Source organism: Carcharodon carcharias, chromosome 4 (genome assembly GCF_017639515.1).
Source record: "Carcharodon carcharias isolate sCarCar2 chromosome 4, sCarCar2.pri, whole genome shotgun sequence".
Lineage (NCBI taxonomy): Eukaryota > Metazoa > Chordata > Chondrichthyes > Lamniformes > Lamnidae > Carcharodon > Carcharodon carcharias.
The window spans coordinates 191082855-191107733 of NC_054470.1; the positions used below are offsets into that span (position 1 = coordinate 191082855).

Here is a 24879-nt window from a genome sequence, read left to right on the forward strand (position 1 = left end):
CTACTGGAAACTGTTCTCCATTCCAAACACATCCATCAACCATTACCCTTTGTTTCCTGTCACTGAGCCAATTTTGAATCCAACCTGCCACTTTCCATGTATCCCATGAGATGGGAGGGAAAGTTAACTCATAAGAAGTTCAATTGGTAATTATCAGTTAACTAGCTAAGTAACCATTTGAATGGGAGGTTAGCTTTTCTTTTTGCAGTATCTCTTTAAGGGGCTGCTCTTTTAATTTGTCCCTCATTTTCTTGAATTTAGTTTAATTGGTTGTTCCAGAGAGTAAAAGAAAAATTAGGTGAGACAAGTTCTTTGTAGAGTTTCAAGGACCAAAAATAAAACTCTGTTGGAAGAAGCCAGTCTTAGTCTTTATCTTTATTTCAAGTGGTATATCAGTGGTAACAGAGGATGGTTCCTGCTGGTAAGTAAAAGATTGGAAATTAAGCTTTCTTCAGACAAAGACTGTATTTGGAGTTAACCTTGAGAAGAGTGGTTGGATTAACTTTGATTGAATCAAAATGTAGAGTTTTGGGATTTGATTACCCACTGATGTTTTCTGAAAGTGAACCCTATGAGCAATGGAAGAATGAAGTAACTATGTGGACACAGGTTACATCCTTGCCAAAGAAAAATCAAGGAATGGCCTTGGCACTTTAGTTACCATACAAAAGCAAAATCAGATGCAAAGTAGTTTTGGAGTTGAAGCCTGAGCATTTGAACACGGATGAAGCTTTGGAAACATTATTAAATTTTATGGATAAGATCTATCAGAAGGATGACTTAATTGCTTATGAAGCGTGGTCAGGTTTTGACAAATTTAGAAAGTTGGAGGATAGATCCATAGAAGATTGCATAATGGAATTCAGTAGACTATATGCAAGATTGCAAATGTTCTGTCTAGAAATTCCCTAATCAGTGCTGACATTAAGTTACTAGACTGTGCCAAGGTATTGAATATGGACAGACTTCTAGTTTTGACGGGGTTTAAATTTGCAGATAGACAGACCCTGCTAGAACAGATGTCGGAAGCTCTTTTTAAAAAAAAATCCTCAAAACTTTCCTTTCTGGCAGCAAATGGGTCATTCGGTGATAAGACAAAAATTGGAGGATACAATGGTAACAGGATGGCAAGATCATTTAGAGACAGGACACAGGCATCAGTATGAAAAGAGGTTTGTAACTAGAAATAATGAGGACAGAAGCACCTTTGATAGTTATGGAAGGAGAAAAGAATTGGGGAATTACAACAAAAGGATTAACCCCAGAAATGTCCAGGGTGTGGTCAACCTGTGTTTTATTTGCAATTCAAAATACCATTATGCGATGAACAGTCCTAAACAATATAATGTGTTTGAAGTTAAATGTGAGGCAGGAGACTCGGAAGAAGAAGATGGAGATATTGACCAAAGGGAGGGCATTGTATTAGTTACAAGAAGTTTCAGCCTGGTGATGAATGTCCTGGTTGCAGAGTCCTTCAATTGTGCGGCACTAGATAGTGGATGCACATCTACAGACTGTGGTATAGACTGGTTAAATGCTACCTGGGCTCTTTAAATGACAAAGACCAGAATAAGGTTAAGGAATTTGAGAGTTCCTCCAGCTTTAGATTTGGAGATGATAATTCACTAAGGTCTTTAAAAAGGGTACTGATTCCCTGTAAGATAGCTGGAGTCAATCATTTCAGCAGTACGCACATAAGGTCTGGTGAAATACCATTACTGTTGAGCAGGCCTTCGATGAACATAGCACAAATGAAGCTGGACGTGGAGAACAATAAGGCTATTGTATTTGGACAACCTGTGAATTTGCAATTTACGCAATCTTAACACTATTATATTCCTTCAATGAAACCTAACTTTCCTAATAAGGAGATTAAAGAAGTGTTATTAGCGTCAGGGGACAGGAATTTCGAAGACAAAAAACTAATTGTGTTAAAATTGCATCGGCAATTTGCCCACCTTTCTCTGCAAAGATTAAAAATTTTGCTCAGGGATGCAGGAATAAAAGATGGATAGTACTCTAAATCTAGAGGAGATCAGCGATAGATGTGATGTATGTAAGAAATACAGAAGGACACCATTGCAACCTATAGTGAGTCTGCCCTTAGCGAGGATTTCAATGAAGTTGTGGATTTAAAGATGTGGGATAAAGAAGAGGATATTTTTAATTTGCATTTCATAGATTTAGCCTGGCAACAATCATACACAGTAAAGAGGAGAAAATACATGTAGATCAGACAGTGGAAAAGTGGATAGGGACCATCGGCAAAACTCATCACTGATAATGGCAGGGGGAATTTGCCTATGATGAGTTTCGGGATATGTGTGCAAACCTGAATATAATAGCTATGAATACAGCAGCAAAAAGCCCTTTTGGTAACAGAATGTGTGAAAGGAATCACATGGTGATAGATGAAATGCTTCGTAGAATATTGGCTGATAGACTAAGCTGTAAATGGTTGGAAAGAATTTGGGGTATACACAGAGGTGCCAGATAAGGGACAACCAGCTCTATCTCATGGATATGCATGGAAAAGGTGCTTCCTCATAGGACTTATAAAGCTAAAGCCAGGCAAGTGGCACAAGGTTTTGAAGAAAAATTGGGTGACCAGGATGTAAGAGTAGATTCACTTAGGGCAGGAAAAGTTATTCTGAAGATCTTCTTAGCTCTGTTAGCTACAAATGCTTAGGAATGCAAGTCAATTGATATTAAAGCTGTCTTCTGGTCAAGGACACCAACTGCAAAGGAAGGTTTTTCTCTGCCCACCGAAAGAGCCGCCAAACGTAGAAGGGACACTCTGGAAGCTAACTAAATGTGCATATAGTTTAAATGGCACCTCCAGAGTTAGTGAGGTCAGTTTTGTTAAACTTGGGCTGCCTTCAGTTGGAAGCACACCTGGCCAATGTTTTATTGGCACCATGGAGGGAAACTTGCAGGCATCTTTATGATGCATGTAGATGATTTTTTGTGGGGTGGTAGTAGCGAATTTGAAACAGCTGTCATTAATGGGCTCAGAACGGAGTTTAAAATTGGACAGGGCCCTCAACCGTGTCCGGCCCATCTCCCGCGCATCCGCCCTCACGCCTTCTCCTCCCTCCCAGAAACATGATAGGGTCCCCCTTGTCCTCACTTATCACCCCACCAGCCTCCGCATTCAAAGGATCATCCTCCGCCATTTCCGCCAACTCCAGCATGATGCCACCACCAAACAAATCTTCCCTTCACCCCCCTTATCGGCATTCCGTAGGGATCGCTCCCTCCGGGACACCCTGGTCCACTCCTCCATCACCCCCTACTCCTCAACCCCTACCTATGGCACCTCCCCATGCCCACGCAAAAGATGCAACACCTGCCCCTTCACTTCCTCTCTCCTCACCGTCCAAGGACCCAAACACTCCTTTCAAGTGAAGCAGCATTTCACTTGCATTTCCCCCAACTTAGTCTACTGCATTCGTTGCTCCCAATGCGGTCTCCTCTACATTGGAGAGACCAAACGTAAACTGGATGACCGCTTTGCAGAACACCTGCGGTCTGTCCGCAAGAATGACCCAAACCTCCCTGTCGCTTGCCATTTTAACACTCCACCCTGCTCTCTTGCCCACATGTCTGTCCTTGGCTTGCTGCATTGTTCCAGTGAAGCCCAACGCAAACTGGAGGAACAACACCTCATCTTCCGACTAGGGACTTTACAGCCTTCCGGACTGAATATTGAATTCAACAACTTTAGGTCGTGAGCTCCCTCCCCCATCCCCACCCCCTTTCTGTTTCCCCCTTCCTTTTTTTTCCAATAAATTATAAAGATTTTCCTTTTCCCACCTATTTCCATTATATAAAAAAAACCCCACTAGAGCTATACCTTGAGTGCCCTACCATCCATTCTTAATTAGCACATTCGTTTAGGTAATATCACCAACTTTAACTTTAACACCTATGTGTTCTATTGTACTAGTGTCGTTGACATCTTTTGATCTGCTTCTATCACTGCTTGTTTGTCCCTACAACCACACCCCCCCCACCTCTCTCTCTCTCTATCTCTCCGCCCCCCACACACACACCTTAAACCAGCTTATATTTCAACTCTTTCTTGGACTCGAACTCAAGTTCTGTCGAAGGGTCATGAGGACTCGAAACGTCAACTCATTTCTTCTCCGCCGATGCTGCCAGACCTGCTGAGTTTTTCCAGGTAATTCTGTTTTTGTTTTAAAATTGGGAGTCTGGCTTCTGGTGCACCTAAATATATTGGATTGGAAATCAGGTAGAGTGGATCACATGTCATTTTACATCAGCAATCCTACTTGCAGAATGTCAATCCCATTGCAATTAGTTGTGGCAGGGCCCCCCAGAAAGATAGAACGGCTTCTGAAACTGAAAAAGAGTAACCCTGAAGCCTAATTCAGGCAAACAAACCAGGCCGGACGTCCGTTTTGACTAAAATGAACGATCCCAAGGTTGAAGAAATTACTCGAGCAATCAAAAACATTGACGAAATTAAAAATGGAGCAGTGTGTTTTGAAATTCCCTTCTTTGGGTGATCTTAGAAAAATGAAACTGTGGTTGGTGATGCATCTCATGCAAATCTATGTGATGGATTTTTGAGTGTGGGAGGATTTAAAATATTTCTCGCAGGGGTAAAGGTCAATGTCGTCCTTTGGCATGGGAAGCGACAAAAATACAAAGAGTCGTAAAAAGTGCATTGGCAGCAGAGACTCTTGCTCTTGTTGAGATGGTAGATATGGCTTTCTTTATGTAAAAGATGCTGGCAGAAATCTTAAATAGAGATGGCATTCGGGAATGATGCCTATCGAATGTCTTATAGACAATAAATCACTTTGGAGAAAATGTTCACTGTACGAAAAGAGATTGCGAATTGACATTGCAAGCTTAAAACAGATGTTCAAGAATAAGGAGATCACCAAGATCAAATGGATTGATAACAGCTACCAATATTCGATTGCTTCGTGAAAAGAGGAGCGACCTCCAAAAAGTTATTGGAGATCCTCAAAGAGGAACGTCTTTTCCTTTGAGAAGACAAAAAAAAAGGAACATTCTTTTTGTGTGGACATTTCTATACGTGTTCTTCCTAAGAAGGATTAAGGTGGATTTATTGAATAGAAAAATATATTGATTATTGTGTTATGGAAAAGAAGATCCATCTTTTTTGGATATATATACTTGAGGGTTACTTTCATCTTAAGAAGGGAATCTGTTGGGAAGGAAACAGTTAACTCAAGGCATTCAGTTGGTAATTAACAGTTAACTAGCTGAGTACCCATTTGAATGTATAAAAGAGAAAACAGGTGAGACAAGTTCTCTAGCATTTTATGGACCAAAAATAAAACTCTGTTGGAAGAAGCCAGTCTTTATCTTAGTCACAATACCTGCTTGAAATAACCGAGATCTCACTTTCCTGACCAGTCTGCCATTTGGAACCTTGTCAAATGCCTTACTGAAATCCATATAGACAACATCCACTGCACTACCCTCATCAATCCTCCTCATTACTTCCTCAGAAAATTCGATTAAGTCAGTAAGACATGATCTTCCTCTAACAAAACCATGCTGACTATCCCTGATCAATTAGTGCATCAGTTTATCCTGTGTCTCAGAATTGATTCCAGTAGTTTGTCCACCACCTAAGTCAGACTGACCGGGCTATAATTTTCTTGCCTATACTTTGCACCCTTTATAAATAATGGTGCAACGTCTGCAGACCTCCAATCTTCAGGCACCTTGGCAACCAATATGCACACAGCAGCAAGATCCCACAAACAGCAATGTGATAATGACCAGGTAATCTGTTTCTGTGATGTTAGTTGAGCGATAAATATTGACCAGGACACCGGGGAGAAGTTCCCAGCTCTTCGCAATCATGTCATGAGATCTTCTGCATCCACCCAAAAGGGCAGACTAAACCTCAGTTTGATGCCTCGTCAGAAAGGTGGCACTTCTGACTGTGCAGCATTCCATCAGCACTGCATTGATGTGTCAGCCTGGGCCTCTGTGCTCGTCCTGTAGTGAGACCTGAACCCAGAGCCTTCTGACTCAGAGACGAGAGTTCAACTGAGCCACAGCAAGCACTGATTGCAGTGTGAACAGCTTACAGGTTAACCAATGGGAAAACCTGAGTCTCTAGGTAACACTATCAGTAAACACTGGATCTGTAATTGTGTACGTGACTATAAAAGCCGCTAATTGAGCTTCCAAGTGTAAATACGCAAATTTGCTCCAATGCCGTTGGCTTGTTTGTTTCAGGTGACCAGACGTTGAGAAGTCCTGCACTAGAAGACTGTGCTTTATGTCGAGAAAGTGTTTCTTCCTCTGACATTGCTAACAAGGCAAGAGATGAGGACCTTGAAGGTGAAGTATTAAGCATTTCCTAATACAATAGTAACCGTTGAGCGTGGATAGATAGACAACTGCCTTCAAAGATCTAATGCGTGAATTGATGCTTTTGGAGAAACGTACATCATTTTGCTTTACCATGTCCTTCAGTGGAGAAAAGTTATTAAGTATTGCTGAGAAAGGGGGTTGATGTTGACCTCATGCAATAGCTTAGATTTGCCAGCTTTGACTGTACAAAGCAAGCCATTTTGTTTGAGGACTCATTACACCAATGCCTCTTTTAATATATTAACCTTTGCTGACCTTGACTCATCTAATTCCTTTAAGTTAATCCCCTCCCATAAGAATTCAGTATTTGAAACATACAAGCACCGTCTGCCAGGGTAGGGGACTTCTGCATGACTGCCTTCAGTCGATTGAGCACAACAAGTTGGCCTGTTGTATAGTTCTTTCCTCAATATGGAGCACCTTATGCAACCATGTCTCTGTAATATTGAGAACAGCTGGTTGAACTTGCCCAATTTGACCCAGAGCACAGTTTCAGACACATCCTCTCCAATAAGAGTGCCATTCTCCACCCATGCCTTGCCCCATTTGCTGCTTTGACCCTCATCCATGCCTGCTTTACCCAGCAGGTGTGACTATTCCAACTCTCTCCTGGCTGGCCTCCCACCATCCGTCCTCTGTAAATTTGAGCTCATCCAAAAATCAACTACTACCCTAAGACGCAGCAAATCCTGGTCACTCATTCCCCCCCCACCCCCCCATGCTTGTTGATCTGCAATGGTTCCTGGTCCAACAACTCCTTGATTTTAAAATTCTTAAACTTGTATCCAAAGTGGCCTGCCTTTCCCACTTTGCTACCTGTCCCTGTATCCTGCTCTAGCGTACAGGGCTCTCAGCACTTTTCACTGTTTCAACTCTGAACTCTTGTGCACCCATGATTTCCTTCACACCACCAGTGTTGGCTGTACCTTCAGCTGCCTCAGCGCTAAGCTTCTTTACCTCTCTCCTAGACCAGGTGTCTCCTTAAAGCCTACCTCTTAGAACAAGCTCTTGGTCACCTGTCTTGATACCTCCTTGTGATTTGGTGTCAAATTTTATCTGATAACACTCCTGTAAAGCGCATTATGGCATTTTACTGGATCAAAGGTGCTATATAAATGCAAATTGTTTTCATTGCAAGTCTTCAGTCACCGCTGTTTCACTGGGTAGGGCACCACTAAATCTCTTGTGCTATGGGAAATGGAACATTTCTGTTTGTAGCATTGGGCTGAATTTTACATTGTAAAAATGGAACTATTGTAGCCCCCTGGAAGCATCATATACAGTGTGATGTAAAGACCAAAGGAATGGCGGCTAAATTTGCTGACAACACAAAACTTGGTAGGAAAGTAAATTGTGAAGAGGACAGAAGGAGGCTACAAAGGGACATTGGTTAAGTGAGTGGGGAAAGATCTGGCAAATGGAGTATAATGTGGGGAAATGTGAAATTGTTCTTTTTGGCAGGAAGAATAAAAAAGAAGCTTATTATCTAAATGGTGAGAGATTGAAGTGCTCTGAGACTCAGAGGGATGTGGGTGCCCTCATGCGTGAATCACAAAAGGTTAGCGTGCAGGTACAGCAGGTAATTGAGAAAGCTAATAGGATCATTTATTGTGAGAGCAATTGATTACAAAAGCAGGGAGGTTATACTTTGGTTATACAGGGCATTGTTGAGACCACATGTGGAGTATTGTGAATGGTACTGGTCTCCTTATTTAAGGAAAGATGTAAATGAGTTAGAAGCAGTTCAGAGAAGGTTTACTAGACTAATACCAGGAATGGGCAGGTTGTCTTATGAGGACAGGTTAGGCTTGTATCCATGGAATTTAGAAGAGTAAGAGGAGATTTAATTGAAACCTTTAAGATCCTGAGGAATCCTGACAGGGTGGATGTGGAGAGGATGTTTCCTCTTGTGCGAAAGTCTAGAATTAGGGGTCACCGTTTAAAAATAAGGGGAGCTCATTTAAGACGGATATAAGGAGAAAGTTTTTGTCTGAAGATTGAGAGCCTTTGGAACTCTCTTCCTCAAAGGTCAGTGGAAGCAGAAACATTGAATATTTTTAAGGCAGAGCTGGATAGATTCTTGATGAACAAAGGGGTGAAAGCTTATCGGGGGTAGGCAGGAATATGGGGTTAAGGTTACGTTCAGATCAGCCATGATCTTATTGAATGGCAGAGCAGGCTCGAGGGACCGAATGGCTTCTCCTGCTCCTAATTCATATGCTCGTATGTGCTGACATCGGGTCAAGTTACGCCAGTCTGCAATAATATGGTAGTCATGTGGGCTCTGGAATCAATACTCTGCCCACCATTTTGAAATTGATAATTTATGGCCTTTTAAGTTAATTAGTCCAATTGACTGCAGTAGTACATTCCCGAAGCAATAATGTGGGTGCATGTGAAACACACTTGGCGGGAAGTTCATTATTTTTTTATTTCTAATTATAGGGCAGGTATAAAGGCTGAAGGTGGGTCTGTGCCTGACTTTATCAGGAGGGTCTGCTGACAGTTATTTCTTTAGGAAATCTTCATAAACCTCTAATTATAATCAAGGCCATCCCTCAGTGGAGTGTCCAGAAATTTGTTTACACTGCGCATTGTGTACTCTTTGAGAAAGACCCCCTCCAGTGAGAAGGAGACCTGAGTGGGATTACCCAGCCTACAGCTTATTACTGCAAAAAGGCTTTGCAGCCATGGCTAGATTCCCAAGGGCGCAAAAGGTCATTGTAGCAATCAAGGCACCAGCAGGAAAGCTTGGGGCATTTATAAACCGCAAGGGGTACCAGCCCATCAGTGTACAGATGGTATGTGACCACCAGCCACAAATCTTGCATGTTGCACAACGTACCCAGGGAGCAGCCACAACTCCTGTATCCTCAGGCACTTCCAAGTGTCAGGGATGTTTATGGCCCCAGATGTGTTGGATGAATGGCTGCTTACTGATTGAGGTTATCCTCTCAAGAAGTGGCTTGTGACTCCTGTTCGACGTGGGAACACAGATCTTGAGCACCAGTATAAAGAAAACTACGCCAAGACCAGGTCCGTCATTGAGCAGACAATTGCCGCACCTTTCAGAGGAGAACCCCTTTTAGGAGGATGAGTTGAGAGAGACAAACTGGTCCTTTAATGAGTCGGAGGAAGAGGAGGCTGAGCCGAAGCAGGCATATGTGCAAGCTATTTTCTGGGACGCTCTTGATGGCCACGAGATGCAGGAAGCTCTTATCACGAAACAATTCCAATAGATGAGTCCCTCATATGGGTAATGTCAGTCACTCAAACAAGTCAAAAGTCAGGATGCGCATAATCCTGTAATCAAATGAGACCATCATTTGATCCCTTCTCCATACGTGCAAACACATTTCATAAACAAATGCATCCGGGTAAAATGTGAAAAGTGCCATTCATTTGTATACACAGAAAGGCAGATGAATGTGAAAATCTCTCATCTTATGTGACAAATGTGGAGATTTCTTGAATCTTTTTTGGGTGCTGTGGCATGGTGCTCACCCCTTGCTGCCAGCTGCAGTGGAGATAAGCTGCTTATCCAGCCAATTGGTGATCTGCTGACTTCTGGAATAGACTTGCACCCACTGCTGAGGTACAGAAAATTCAGCCCATTGTGCCTTTATAAAAGAGCTGTTGCTCAATAACATGTTTGATTGTAATGTTACAGGCAGGAGGTGCTATTAAACAGCACTACTTTCTCCTCTCACTATCTGTCCATAAACAGAAATGTGTTTTTGATTTGTTTCCCTCTTTATAAGCAGTGGTGCATTTCCCAACCCTTCGGTTTTGGTTTGATTCAATTTTCTATTAATAACCCTACAGCAAACTCGATAAGATGAATTCAAAGGGTTAGTTTATTTACACACGCTCAAAAACGTGGGAGGAAGGTCACAATGTTACCTCCATGCTCAGACAGCAAAAAGAGGGATTGAGAAAATAAGGTTTTAAATTACAGACACCTCAGAGATAAAAATAAATATTGGTTCACGTGGGTTCCAGAGTCCAGAATCAAAGTCCAGTGTAGTATCCTTTCAAGGAGGTCGATGGGTTGAAAACCGATGTTGTAGAAATCACTCTTCCGATGGTGTTGACTTCACGTGACAAGCTAGGCACATAGAGATGAATTGGTCTTGTAGGGGATAGTACAGAAGATCCAGCAGAAACAATGTAGGTGGGGCCAGGTGTTAAACCTAGGCCAGAGTTCGTATTCTGTGAGGCTGCCATTAGATGGTAAATAGCAGACTGAGCTTTGCAGTTCAACAAAGCAATATTACTGGTTCCACAAGTAAGAAGCCTATGTCACATGACTCCCACCTCCCCATATTATCTTTGACAAGGGATGTGTATCCCTTGTCTGGGTCCAAGATTGTTAAATGTCTCGACCATTAAAAATTGAAAGAAAGGTTGCAGGGCCCTTTGTCTTAGCAGAGGATCAGTTTCCTGTTGGCCAGCCAGGGTTACAAAATGCAGACGGCCTTTGTATCGCTGTCTTTGAATTTGGCCTGTGCAGCCCACAGGGAGTCATTGGTGGCTCCCCAGAGATAACGATGTGCGAGTTTCCCCAATACTGCCAGGCAGCCCCTTAGGTTCAGGGGTCACAGACAGACATTGATTCAGCCGTTTTAAGAACTTCGTCCAATTTTAAATTTCAAGAAATAGCAATGAGCATATTTCTAATGTATTTTGTAAAAAAAAAATATATATATACAGAATGAGGTCTTAGTCCCTCACAGTAACTAGCTTCAGAAGTGACCACAAGGGGGTATCTTCAACTTCTACCTGAAACAGATAACAAAGTCGGTGAGGTAGCAGGAACTCCTTGGGTATAAGTCATCAACTGAAGTTCAGAACCAAACCAAATGTGTGTGGCAGACTTAGAAATCAGATACCTGAACCATACCAGTCCACAGTGTCCCAGGGTGTTGTTGATTATTGACCAGCAACCTGACTCACTCATGGACGTAGAGCTTAATTTGAATTGCAGCTCAAGATAAGCCAACGCCCTAACTGGCTGAGCAAGCTTTGAGAAGCTTAAGACACAGCTTCCAATGGTGGAGTGATTAAAGTCAGGGATACACAAGACCCTGTAATGAAAGGAGCGCAGATATTTTGGAGGGTTGTAGAGGTTGAGAAGATTACATAGTGTGGTGTGCTTATTATCCTTAGCTGTTAACCTATGCCTAAACTTTCTGAACTTGGATAAATGGGGTGCCTTCCTGTGAGGCAAACAACCCCACCTATATGGATTGGTTTGAAGACTTTTTTAAATTTAAAATTTAAAAAAGACTTCTCGTGCATGTCAGATACTGGCTAGCTGAAAGTTATTTTTTGCTGTTTCTGCACAAAACACAACACTCCTGGTTTAACTGGAGCATGAGCACGATAGAGAGTTACACTGAAAACCTGGCGTTAACCTGGACCTGAAACGAGGTGTTTGACCATCACCTTGTGCCTGTGTCTGTGAGACCATCACCGTTTGTGTGTCTGTGTGTGTCCTCTTTTTTTTGTCCATCTCTCTTGGCACATGTGCACTCTCTTGCTCTTGCTTCATGTCTCTTGACTGTATATCTCTTTCTTTTGCGTGCACATGTACTCACTTAAGCACTTTTTTTTCTTGTCTGCTCTGTCTGTGTTTCTGTGCATCTATCCTTACTTGGCTCCTCAATTGGGCAAAGGTTGCCAGATAAATTCTGATCAAGCAACACTTAAAGAGCTGTCTGCCAAATGCACTATAAAGAAAAACAGCAATTAATTCCACATCTTTGTTTTCTTGGGGCAGTGCATTGCATCAACTCTGTGTAAGAGCTGTGTTTATGGGTTTGCTTTTAACCAACTGAGCTTCAATTATGTCCCTTTTGTTTCAGATTTCAATAACAACAATTACTTGTATTTATTTAGTGCCTTTAATGTCATAAAATATCACAAGGCGCTTAACAGTATTATAAAAAAAATTTAACATCGTGGCGCATTTTGGGGCAGATGACTAAAAGCTTGGTCAAAGAGGTAGGTTTTAAGGAGTTTTAGAGGAAGAAAGTGAGGTAGAGAGGTGGAGAGGTTTAGGGAGGGAATTCTAGAGCTTAAGACCCAGGCAGCTGAAGGTACAGCAACCAGTGGTGGAGCAATTAAAATCGGGAATACTCAAGAGGCTGCAATTAGAGGATTGCAGAAACCTCAGAGAGTTGAGTTGCTGCAAGAGATGAAAGAGAAAGAGATGAGCCAGATCATGGAGGGATTTGAGAACAAATTATTTTAAAGTTGAAAGATTGTATAACCAGGAGCCAGTATAGATCAGTGAACACAGGTAATGGGTGAACGGCATTTGGTGTGACTTAGGACACAGGCAGCTTAGTTTTGGATGACCTCAAACTTACAGAGGGTAGATGTCAGCCAGCAGCATGTTAGCATGGAGGTACTGTTGGGAGTGAGGGTGCGGATGGGCAGATCAGTAGCAGTGGAAATGTCTTGGTGAATGGAAGGCCAGGGGCTAGACAGTTGGAGTTTGAGAGCAGAACAAACACCATTCACCCATTACCTGCGTTCACTGACCTACACTGGCTCCTGGTTATACAATGTTTAAAATAATTTGTCCTCCAATCCCTCCGTGATCTGGCTCCTCCCAATCTCTTTCAAATTTTGGGTGGAGCCAGGCAATGTTATGGACATGGAAGCAGGCGGTCTTAGTGTTGGCATGGATATGTAGTCAGAAGCTCATCTCAGTCGCATATGGCACCAAGGTTTCCTGCTGGAGGGAATTTTTCACGACTTCGTACAATCCAGTCAGGTCTCTCTTTCATCTGTTCAAACCCAGAGGATATCACTTAGTCTCTCCTTATAGCTAAATCCCTTCATCCAAGGTATTGTGCTAAATGATTGCTGTACTTGCTCCAAGGCCTGTGCATCTGACTTTCAGTTACATACGGAAGCTTAGTGCTCATCTGAGTCTAAGTGACTGACATAAATTATTAGTCCAATTATTTATTCCACTGTGATTCGATTGAGGCTGCAAAATCTTCAAACACTGCTGTGAGCTCATTGCCTTAATGTTTAAATAGCCTTCAAGCTACTTAACCAATGCTAGGATCTCGGCAAAAGACAGGGAGGCCCACTAGCTATTCCAACATTATATAAAAGATTCAGTGTTTGCTTGTGATTACTGAATAAGCAATTGGTAGTTGGAGTACTAAATAGTTTAGTCCCAAATAGTTTGGCAAAATATAAAATCATAACTTTAAACCCCATTGTTGATGTAATTAAACAGTTTTCTGATAATTACATAAGATCATATCGCATGCAACTCATGGGCACAGGTGTGATTGAAGATTCGGACAATGATTACAAATAACAAACGAGCAAATTTGTTAATGTCCTACATCCAGGTAATTCTATGAACAGCATAATTTTAACACACCAATAACTCTGGCCTCTGTATCCATTCACTTGGTGAAGAAAGTGAAATGTTTTGAAGAAAATTGCAAGTCATATCAATGTACTCAGCATCTTTTTGACCATTGCATCATTCTTAATGGTCATTCAGGTTGAATTAAATGTTAAATTGAATTAAAATGTTCTAGAAATGTGCAGTTTCCTCCTAAGCATGCAATTTTTATGAACAGAGTAATTCAATAGGCAGCTGCTAATTTGTAATATCAACTGAAGTTTTAACTACCCGAGTTATCCATGCGCCATTATTCATTTTGAAGCTCAACCAAACTGAATACCATGTATTGATTTGCATCCAGAAGTTTTGTTAAGTTTTTTTTAATCACTCAAACTTCCCCTGCCAATTTTCTTCCCCCCTCCTCCGAAGTATTCTTGTGGAGTCAGGGTTTAATGAATGCTGAATGGCTTCCCCATGTGTATTCCCATCCATTTCACTAATGTCTTTTAGGGAAGGAAATCTGCCCTCCTTACCTGGTCTGGCTTACATGTGACTCCAGATCTACAGCAATGTGGTTGACTCTAAACTGCCCTCTGAAATGGTCTAGCAAGCCACTCAATTCAAGGGAAATTAGGGATGGGCAACAAATTCTGGCCTTGCCGGTGGCACCCACATTCCATGAAAGAATAAGCATAAAACACTGTATTCTCATTGTGAACATGTCAAGTCTGAACCTGGAGATGGTCGCCTCCAGCAATATAATAATCTATACAGGAGCTTAAAGTTCGTTTTAATTTCAAAATACTTTTTTTTGCTAAAATTGTGCACATTGCCTTGTATCTTGTATCTTGTGTTATGTTCAAGCACGTGTTTCGATCTGTAGCATTTTATCTAAAATCTATAACTGTGGCATTTTCTATATGTTGAGAAGGGCTGTTTTCAGATAACTTGGGTTCATTCACTGTTAACTGGAAAAATATGTGACGGGCACAGACTACACCTGGCAGAGAAAATGTGCACTAAGCTGTTTTGTATGTGCAGATTTTTTTTTTTGTAGAATGCTTCTGTTCAGCCTAGTTATTACCCACCTTGGCTTGCTGGTTTTCCTCTTAACTGATAGGGCTTGAGTCACCCTTGAACCTGATCAAATGAAGCATTGAGCAGGAACATTTTAAAATAAGGAATTCAAAGTAAATGTTTAAAAATCAAAATAAATAAAAGGAGTTGAAGTGAGTGTAGTCAAGGGTGAAGGGGTAATTGCATTCTAAATATTTACTCCAGGCATAATCTCACCTTTTTAAATAGAGTATAATCTTGCCACAGACTGCCAAGTGTGCAATTAGAGCAGACCCAGCTCTTGATTACTGGTTTCCTTCTCAAACTCTGCATGTTTCTGTGAGGTAAGGAGGCATTAAAGTGACTACCAAAGGAGAAGAACAGCATAGGAGGGATTCCACGCACATGCACAATATGCACACTCATTGAATCATAGTTATTTACTGCAAAGGAGGAGGCCATTCAGCATATCAAATCCATACTGCCCCTCTAAAGAGGAAACCAGTCAGTCCCGTTCCCCCACTCCTATCCCATATCCTACAAGTTTATTTCCCTCAAGTGTCCATCCAATTTCCTTTTGAAATAATTCTTCATCTCTGCTTCCACCATCCTCACGGGAAGCGTGTTCCAGGTCATGGCCATCCAAAAAATGTTTTCCACACACTCTTACCAGAAACCTTATATCTGTGTCCCCTATTCCTTGTACCATCAGCTAATGGAAACAGTTTCCCTTGTCTGCCTTGTTTAAACCTATCATAATTTTGTACACCTCTATCATCTCCCTTTGCTCCAAGGAGAACAACACTGGCTCCCCCAACCTGGCCTGGTAGCTAAAATGTCTCCGTTCCTCAAACCATTGCAGTAAATCTCTTCCGCACTCTCACAAGGACCCTTGCATGTTTCTAAAAGTGCAGTGAGCAGTTTTGGACACAGTGTTCTAGCTGTGGCCTAACGAGAGCTTTATAAAGGTTTCCCACATGCTTTCCTCCTTCATGTACTGTTAATTTGAACACAGATATTCCAAAGGAAATTATATTGAGTGATGTCCCATCTAATGAATTCTAAAATTAAATTAAGATGTAATTATGTCTATTTATAACCTTCAGTTTTTTCAGCAGTAAGTGTTGTGAGGGGGGAGAAATTACTGACTTTGGTTACATGATTTAGTGAAAGTTTACCTGACTCTTATCTTTCCTGTTTGTGACAGATCCTCCAGAATGGGTACCAGATGAAGTCTGCAGTTACTGTACTGCATGCAAGGCACCGTTCACTGTGATCCGAAGAAAGCATCATTGCAGAAGCTGTGGAAAGGTAATTTATTAAGCACTGGGCTCAATGCAAATGAATGAAATGAATTTCCAGCCCCAAAGTAAATAGTATACTTCATTATGGAATTCATGAAAAGAACAATCCAATTTCACTCGACCTTTAACCAGGTTCTTAGCCCTGGCAGTGGTATTGATTGGAGGTGACAGTAAGATGATAACCTTGTGCCATGATATAGTTTCAAAATATAAGTGCCCTGTTGGTTATGGTTCTTGACGAACAACCCAAGTGTTCTGAGCTCAACATTCATCATAATGCAAGTTGTGAAATTGAATCCACTCAACCCTGTAACTTTTGAGCTAGCATCAGAAATTAGACCATTAGGGATTCCAGATTAGTCTAAAAACCCAACTGATTTACTAATGTTCTTCAAGGAAGGGATTCTAGCAACATTGCCCTGTCTGGCGTCCATGTGACTCCAGTCTCACTCTGCATGATTGATTCTTGGTGTCCTCTGGGTAACCAGGGGCGGGCAGTAAATCTTGCCTTGCCACTGTCACCTAAATCCAAAAATACAGTTTTGAATTGGAAGAGCGAAGAGAATCGTAGTTTTGGCTCTGTAGAAGGAGGGAGTACAATGATTTCTTCTAGTCAAAGTTAACTTTTAAATATAATGGGATGAATTTAATGGACTTAAAATGATAAAATAATCTAGTACGGTCGGCAAATCCCTAGGAGCTGATGGTTTCCACTCCAGCATATTAAGAGGAAATTGCAATGTGTAAGCCATAATTTTGGAAAGCTTTCTACATCAGAAAATTGCAAATGGGAGAGATGCCAGGTAACTACAGACCTTTTCGTTTCACATCAGCTGTGGGAAAGTTATTCTGATCTATCATCAGTAACCAAGCGACAGAGCATTTGGACAATTATGAGCTGATCAAAGAGAATTTGCACGGTTTTGTGGTGGGTAGGTCATATTTTAGTCTAATCCGGTTGAATGAAGAGGTCGTTAGCATAGTAAATAGGAGATGGTCTATAGATGTTGTCTCTATGGACTTCCAGAAGGCATTTAATAACATTCTGCATTGGAGATTATTTACAAAAATGAAAGTACACAGAATTGGAGGTAACCTTGTGACCTGCCATTTGGTCCATCCAGCCCATATCGGTCTTTATGCACCACTCCTCCCATCTTTTTCCCACCTAAATCTACCAACATAACTATCAATTTCCTTCTCTGTCATTTGCTTGTCTAGTTTCTCCTTAAATGCATCTACACTATTCATTTCAACCACTCCCTGTGGTAGCGAGTTCCACATTCTCACCACTCTCTGGGTAAAAAATCCCCTATTGGATTTCTCAGTGAATACCTTATATTGATAGCCTACAGGTATGCTCTTTTCCACCAGAGCAAACATCCTGTGCCCATTCTATCAAAACCTTTCTTAAAATATTAAAGACATCCATTAGATCACACCTCAGCCACCTTTTCTCAAGAGAGGAGAGACCCAGCTGTGAGTCTAAAGTCGCATGTAGGCCAGACCAAGTAACGATGGTAGATTTCCTTTCCTAAAGGGCATTAATGAACCAGATGGGTTTTTATGACAATCAATGATAGCTTCATGGTCACCATTACTGAGACTAGCTTTCAATTCCAGATTTTTTATTAATTAATTCAACAGATACGTTCAAAATCATGAGAGGGCTGCTGGATAGAGTAGATAGGGAGAAACTGTTCCTGCTTGTAAAAGGATCAAGAACGAGAGGGCACAGTGTTGAAGTGATTTGCATAAGCAAATGTGATGTGAGAAAAAGCTTTTTCTCACAGCGATGGCTCAAGTCTGGAATGCACTGCCTGGAAGTGTGGTGGAGGCAGGTTCAATCAAGGCATTCCAGAGGGCATTAGATGATTGTTTCTATTCAAACGATGCGCTCGGGTGCGGGGAAAAGATAAGAGAATGGCATGAAGTCAGCTGGTGCAAACATGATGGGCTGAATGGCCTCCTTCTGCACTGTAACGTTCTGTGATAATTGAATTTAAATTCAATTGGTGTGATTTGAACCTATATCCTGAGAGAGCATTGGCCTGGGCCTCTGGATTTACTAGCCCAGTCACACTACCACTATGCTACTGTTTCCCCCATGTATCATTTATCGCCCCCACAAAGCTGAGAATGCTGGGTCAGTGCTGTTTTCCAGACTGAGATTGTTAGATTTTTGTTAGGTTGGGATGTGAAGCAAAGGCAACTCAATGGAGTTGGAAGTGCAGATCAGCTATGGCCTAATTGAATGGTGAAACAGGCGTGAGGGACTTGGAGGTGCATGTGTATGCACAGTTCACTTTTATAAAATAGTTCAGAATATTTGAAATTAACTAGCAATTAAATGGCAGCACCTTATGATTGTGCTGGAAGAAATGAACATAGTAAATCTTCCCCTGTGTTGTCAACAACCCAGCAAAGCTTTTCCAGCTTTCTAGCCTGAACGGTGCCTCGGTAGAGTGTCAGGAGCCCTACCCATTGCAACCCTGGGAAAGCAGAAAGAGCAAATGCTGAATAGCTCTTATTGGCTCCGGTTTCTCACTGGTCAAACCGCATACACCTTTTGGTGTAAAGTTTGTCAGCATATGTGCTTATTATATCTTTCCTCACACTATAAACTATCCCTCTTTATGGCTAGGTCACCTGCTTCCTTATGTCTACTGAGGCAACCATCAAAGGAATGGCCAAAAATGATACTTATTCCTTATTTTGGTCAGGTGGATAAAACTGGAAATAATATTTTAGAATCATTAGGGCTACATGAGAAATTGCAACTACTGAAATTAGGAGAGTTGGGGGAACCATAGCTCGCTACTGGAACCTTGCTGAGTTTTACTATTGTCAGTTTCTCTGAGTGCCTTGTGATCTTCCACAATGAAAGATTATTGTATGACTTATGGAAGGAGAAAGGTGTTGCAATGAAATGAATATTTTATCTTAAAAAGGGAAAGCTGGTTCGAGAATGGACATTTCCATTTGAGGTGGGGGGGCAGTCCAAAACTAAAGACTATAAATACAAGGTAGTCAATAATGAATTCGGGAGAAACTTAGCCAGAGAGTGGTTAGAATGTCAAACTCGCTACCACAGGGAGCAACTGAGGTGAGTGACATTTTTAGATTTAAGGGGAAACTAGTAATGCTTTAGGGAGAAGAGATTAGAAGAATATGGTAGATGGTTCATGTGGAACATAAACACTGACATAGAACTAGTTGGCCCCAATGGCCTGATTATATACTGTAAATTCTAGGTATGAACTGTTCATTTATGCCCATGTCTTCACTTTAAAAATGTTATGGGAGCCTCCAGAATTTGACTGTTGACCTTTTTTTTTCCCCTTACATGTATGAAGTTTAAATGCCTTTTCATTTAACAGATCTTCTGCTCACGTTGCTCTTCTCATTCTGCTCCCTTACCTCGATATGGCCAGATGAAACCAGTCCGGGTCTGCACACACTGCTACATGTTCCATGTGACGCCCTTCTACAACGACAAAGCAAGCATCTGATAACTGCTGAGTGAGCTGCCGGGTTCTGGCATGCATGAACTAGTTCAGTACGATTGCAACTGATGGTTGAATGCCACCAGCGAGATGTGTTGGCATTGTTTATTTTTAGTTGCAATGGAAATTTGGATGAGCCTTTCTTAGACCCAACGAGGTAGTTCTAAAGCTGTAACTCCAAGTGGAAATTTTTGTACTGACCTTTTTAAATGCATTTTGATAATGAGCTGCTAAAAGGAAGTACTGAGCTTCCATAGCTGTTGCTCTGTGGTACGGTCTTCCACAAATTTGTATTGGAGCTTGAAAATATCCTGAACTGAAGGAAGGCACTACAGGGGTGGTGGGAGAGAGGGAGGAGAAAAGAGAGCTATCTGGAGGCCTTGCGATACTAGACCTCCTGTATCCCTACTGTAGTACACTGATGACAGTTCCATGTATTGGTGTAAGGTTCATCTAATCACAGCAGAAATGTTCCAGATCTTTGGAGATCAGGAGAGATTCTTTGGAAATCCTATTTGTACTGCTTAATCAAAGGCAGTGCCATCATCTGTCGAGCAACAGCAGCGTCACTGTTAAAGTTGCTTTCAGCAGAAACCTCACAGTTTGAATGTTAGATGATACATGATCTGTATAGTTTTATTTTGACATTCCTGTTATATTTTTACAGTCAATTTAGATCTCTCTTCCTTTTGAGGAGCAAGTGATGGCATTACTTCCTGTGTGGTGGGTTGGCACAGCATGGCGGTGAACAGATGCCTACACTGCAAAGTTTTCGATCCCAATGGAAATGTTGAACAAACAGACACCACCTCACTGCTGGAGGTTATCAGAGGGCGGATTAACCTTAGGTTTTCCAATAGCAACCTGCTGCACACACACATTGGGGAAAGGAGAGAAAAATTTGTCAGTGAGATTACGAGTTTGAAACTGCACTTAAATAAGGTATTGATGTTGGATAGCTACTTGTGTGTGGCTGTAGCATTTAAATGGATAATCAATACACACTGTTGAGTTGTACAATTAATTGTTAACTTGGCATCACCTGGAACCCTTACATATCTAACCACTTCCAGAATATATGTTCTAGTTTTCTTTCTGATAAAGGTACCAAGACCATTTATGAGACCCGTACTGCAAGAGTGGCTAAACACTAATAGCCTAAGCTCAGCAATCAAAGCCGTGGCAACCACATATGGACACGCTGTCTTTATCAGTTAAAAATTGAGGCTCCCACTTCCCTCCTCCCACACCCCAGATGTTCTTCCTATTTTGCCCTGAAGCTATTTCCTCTTGGCCAAGTGCAGTTCCTTGGGCATTGATTTGGTAACTCTCACAAGTAGCTACTCTGCATTTGTAAGCTGGTGCTGTGTTGATGATGTTTGGTATCACGTTAACCCTCAATCCTGTTTTGACTGCTTGCCACCAAACTTTGCAAGAGGAATTTTCTTTCCTGCTCTTCCTCAACCCAAGCTCCATGGTTAAAAAAAACAATTGTAGCTTCCCTACTGTTGCTGTTGCTGTTGCAACCAAAATCAGCATAAGCCCTGGAACACCTGCCCTCCATGGCATAGCAGTACATTGGGCAGTGCCTTTGCCTGTTTGACCATTAAGGAGCCCCTAGTCTGGGTGATGGTTCAGTCCTGTTCCATCTACTTAACATCAAATTAACCGCCCTCATATCTAACTGTACTTTTAAAAAAAATTTCTATTGCAACAATAAACAAAGTACTTGACAGAAAACTGACATTGACTTAAGAACAGCCAAAGAATCTTATAGAAGCTAAATGCAATAAAGCAAAACAATAATCAGTTTTCGTCATGACTGAGATCACTGCATGAATCCAGCAACTGCAGGCTAAAATAACTCGGGTGGGAAACCAACATCTCTGTAATGCTGTTGGAAATTAAAGACGGTGTTATGAGAGATTGCCAGGAAAATGGCTTGCATTTAGTGCAAAGTAGTCAATATATCCTGAAATCCTAACGGTGGTAAAGGATTTTAATCTCTGAATATTACCTAACTCCTTTCTCAAACATGTTTGTATGGTCTTGGCTGCATATAGAACAAAAATGCCAGATGAAGAGAGAGAATTTTCAGAAGTATTTTCCACAGAGTCGATAGTGAAAGAATTTATCACCATGCAATAACCTTGGGAAGAAAGGAATATGATAACTTTCCTCCCCTCCCCTTTAAAACAAAAGCCTTGAGTATATTACCCCAAAGTTAACGATACATTTCCAACCTTTCAGCAATGTTTACATGCTGTTTGTAGGCAATATAAAAGCATTTGTTCTTCAAGGGTGCACGGCATTCTGTTTGTAGTGTTATGTGGTTTGGCAATGGGAGTTTGAAAACATGGTTGCCCAACCTTGGTCCCTTTCTCCACTCTCCTCATTTTCCTTCTCTCTGCACCGGGAGAGAAATAGCACAGACAAATACGTTAAGGAAGCTCAATGTTTGAAGTTCTGCTCTTCTCTCTTCCGCCATCACCCTCCCATTCACTAATCAATTTCTATCAATTAATCTGCCACAAACCCAGACATGAGGTGAGGAAAACACCAGGGTGAGAGAGTTTTGAGAACCAAGGACCATTTGTTTGTGAAGAATATCAGTGTGAGATTATATTTTCTAGTTGCTATTAAGCCTTCAGCTGAATGTGCTTGACCCATTCTTCCATTGCACACAGAGGGTTCCATCTCATCTCTGTCGTTCACCTCCCCCCACTGCTGCAAATGGCCATTGAGTAATCATGGAGACAAACCAGTAGTCTGAGGGGTCTAACTTGTCTCTGATGTTTGTGATCTTCAAGTAGGGTGACTGGGATATGGGGCTAATTATGGGTACAAACGAGTGGTCATCACTTCTGTTAAGGCATCAACTAATCGCACCACTCCTTTGTGCTTTAGCATTATAATTTAAATTAACTGCTGTGTGGGTGATCATGACATCTTTCCAAATTAAACACCATAATCGTGTTGAATCTGGAGGGCCAGATGTTGCTGGACTTGTGTAAAAATCTCCCCTGAGTTATTATTGTAGATATAAATAAGTAACAATGGATTCGCCTGTTGGCAGCTGACTTCACTACCTTCAGGTAATCTCAATTGTTTCCAGCCTTCGGATGGTCAATAAACCAATTTTTGCAGTGGTGAGTTTTGGAATAACAACAGCAAAACGTGGAACTCAACATTGCTATTATCACATTCAAGATATTCAGCAACACAACACAACAGAATCTTTGTCTAGTGCACGGTTTCTGAATTCTAAAAGCATGTCCCATTGAAACCCATCTCTGTAAAACCGCTTGCTCTAAGGCTGCCATACTATTTAAAACTCGCTCTTCTTTAAACTAGTCACGTTGCTTTGTAATGGGAAGTTTCTCCTGGAGCAGAGTTGGACTGATGGCTGCCAAGGAGTTGTGATGCATCAGTGCTGTCCGATTATGGTCTTCAGCAGTCGCTATGGAGCTGGGACATGCTGATTTCCTGTTCTCCAATCATTTACAACACTTTGTGACAGTTTTTTTTTAAAAAGCTCTGCAATGTTGCACAGATGTCCTTTCTCCATTCCACCCCACTCCCCTCCCCCAGGGGCAAGCTTTGGGCATAAATTTTCATTGGTCTTCTCCCAAAATCCAGCACTGCATCACTGTTGTGATATTAAGTGCTTCAGTGTTGACTGGAGAAGTTCCTTTTCAGTGGGCCATCAGTCTGTGGAGTTCTCTTCCCCATAAAGCAGTGGAGGTTGGCCCATTAAATTTAATCAAAGCTGAGTTAGATAGATTTTTGATGGACAAGGGGGGCAGACAGGAAGGTGGCATTGAGACCAGAACCAGATTAGCCATGATCTTATTGAATGGCAGAGCAAGCTTGAAGGGCTCGAGAACCTGGTTGCTTGATTTTTCAAGTGTACAGTGATATTTTCAAGGAGCAATATCCTTTCCCTACAACATACAAGGGACAAACCCTGGTTGGATCTCTGGACTAATTTGTGATGGCGGAATGGGGGGTGTTGTTGGCATAGACTAATTTGGGCCATTTCCAAAGTCACTCTCACACATTAAGAGCAAAGAAACAAATCTGGGTCAGATACATTGTCTGGCAAAGGCTTTGCATCATTTGCTAATTATTCAAATTTGAATATAATTAAATCCAAATTTTGGCTACTTGTGTCTCTGAACATTCCAGAGCTGATTCTGTGTATCTGATAAGTTTTTTTTAAATTTTAAACTATATCATTGATCTGATTGTGGCCTTAATGCCACTTTTCCTGCCTACATCCTTTACCCTTAGATTCTTAACTAACAAGGGAATCAATTTAACTCTGCCTTAAAAACATTCAAAGACTTTGCCTCTACTGCTCTCTGGGAAGTGTGTTCCACAGTCTCTCAACCATCTGAAAGAAAAAATTTCTCCTCATTTCCATTTTAAATGGGAGACCTCTTATTTTTAGACTGTATCCCCTGGTTCTGGTCTCTCCCACAAAGGGAAACACCCTCTCACCATCCACTCTGTCAGATCCCCTCAGGATGTTATATATTTCAATATGATCACCTTTTCTAAAATTTCTTCTCCCGGCTCCTATGGTTAATCTCGTATAAAAACAAACTCCTATTTGGACCCCGCATCAAAGACAGCTAATCCTTTAATAGACTCTTTTAGCCTGTGAACTTTGAATCTGCCACTATGCTTTTGAAACTCAGCCAAACATTCATAATGACATATTGCTAGCCCTTGGCTACAAAGAGCTCAACTGAAACTGAATGAATAGATGCTAATGTATCGCTGACAAGAGACATGTCTAAGCTTTTCATCTTGCATTCATCAGGGCACTCGCAAGAATACCAATATAAGGGGGAAAGCATCAATTTATACTGTATGTGAAGAGAGTGCTGATTTCCAACCAATCAGCACTCTCTTCACGTACAGTATATATTGTTGTTTCCCCCCCCCCCGCCTTATATTGATATTCTTGTGTGTGCCCTGATGAATGCAAGATGAAAAGCTTAGACGTGTCTCTTTTTTCAGCAATACTCAAGGTCTGTACTACAAAACGGCTAGATGCTAATGTTTTTTCTCTAGCCAATGCCTGTCGATCAAAGCAGTCCAGCCACAGGGCTTTAACTCTCACTGACAGCTGCAGCTTTTTATACTTTTTAAAGTATAAAGGGTGGGGTGTTTTAAAGAACTTTAGATCACGATAGTTATATGGATCTTATCCTCCCTTCAAGAGTGTTTACGT

General features: G+C 41.4%; 1 protein-coding gene across 5 annotated transcripts in view; it reads left to right on the plus strand.

The window, feature by feature from the left end:
- Positions 1 to 24489, plus strand: part of zfyve28 (zinc finger, FYVE domain containing 28) — a 259216-nt gene extending 234727 nt beyond the window's left edge. For 3 of the 5 annotated variants that reach the window (XM_041186011.1, XM_041186015.1, XM_041186016.1), the window contains 3 exons: positions 6253 to 6357; positions 16035 to 16138; positions 19512 to 24489. In XM_041186011.1, coding sequence (XP_041041945.1) covers positions 6253 to 6357; positions 16035 to 16138; positions 19512 to 19643 — 341 coding nt within the window. In that variant the 3' untranslated portion in view covers positions 19644 to 24489. The remainder of the gene's footprint in view (positions 1 to 6252; positions 6358 to 16034; positions 16139 to 19511) is intronic. The other 2 variants (XM_041186012.1, XM_041186013.1) reach the window with 2 other exon arrangements.
- Positions 24490 to 24879: the final 390 nt, after the last annotated feature.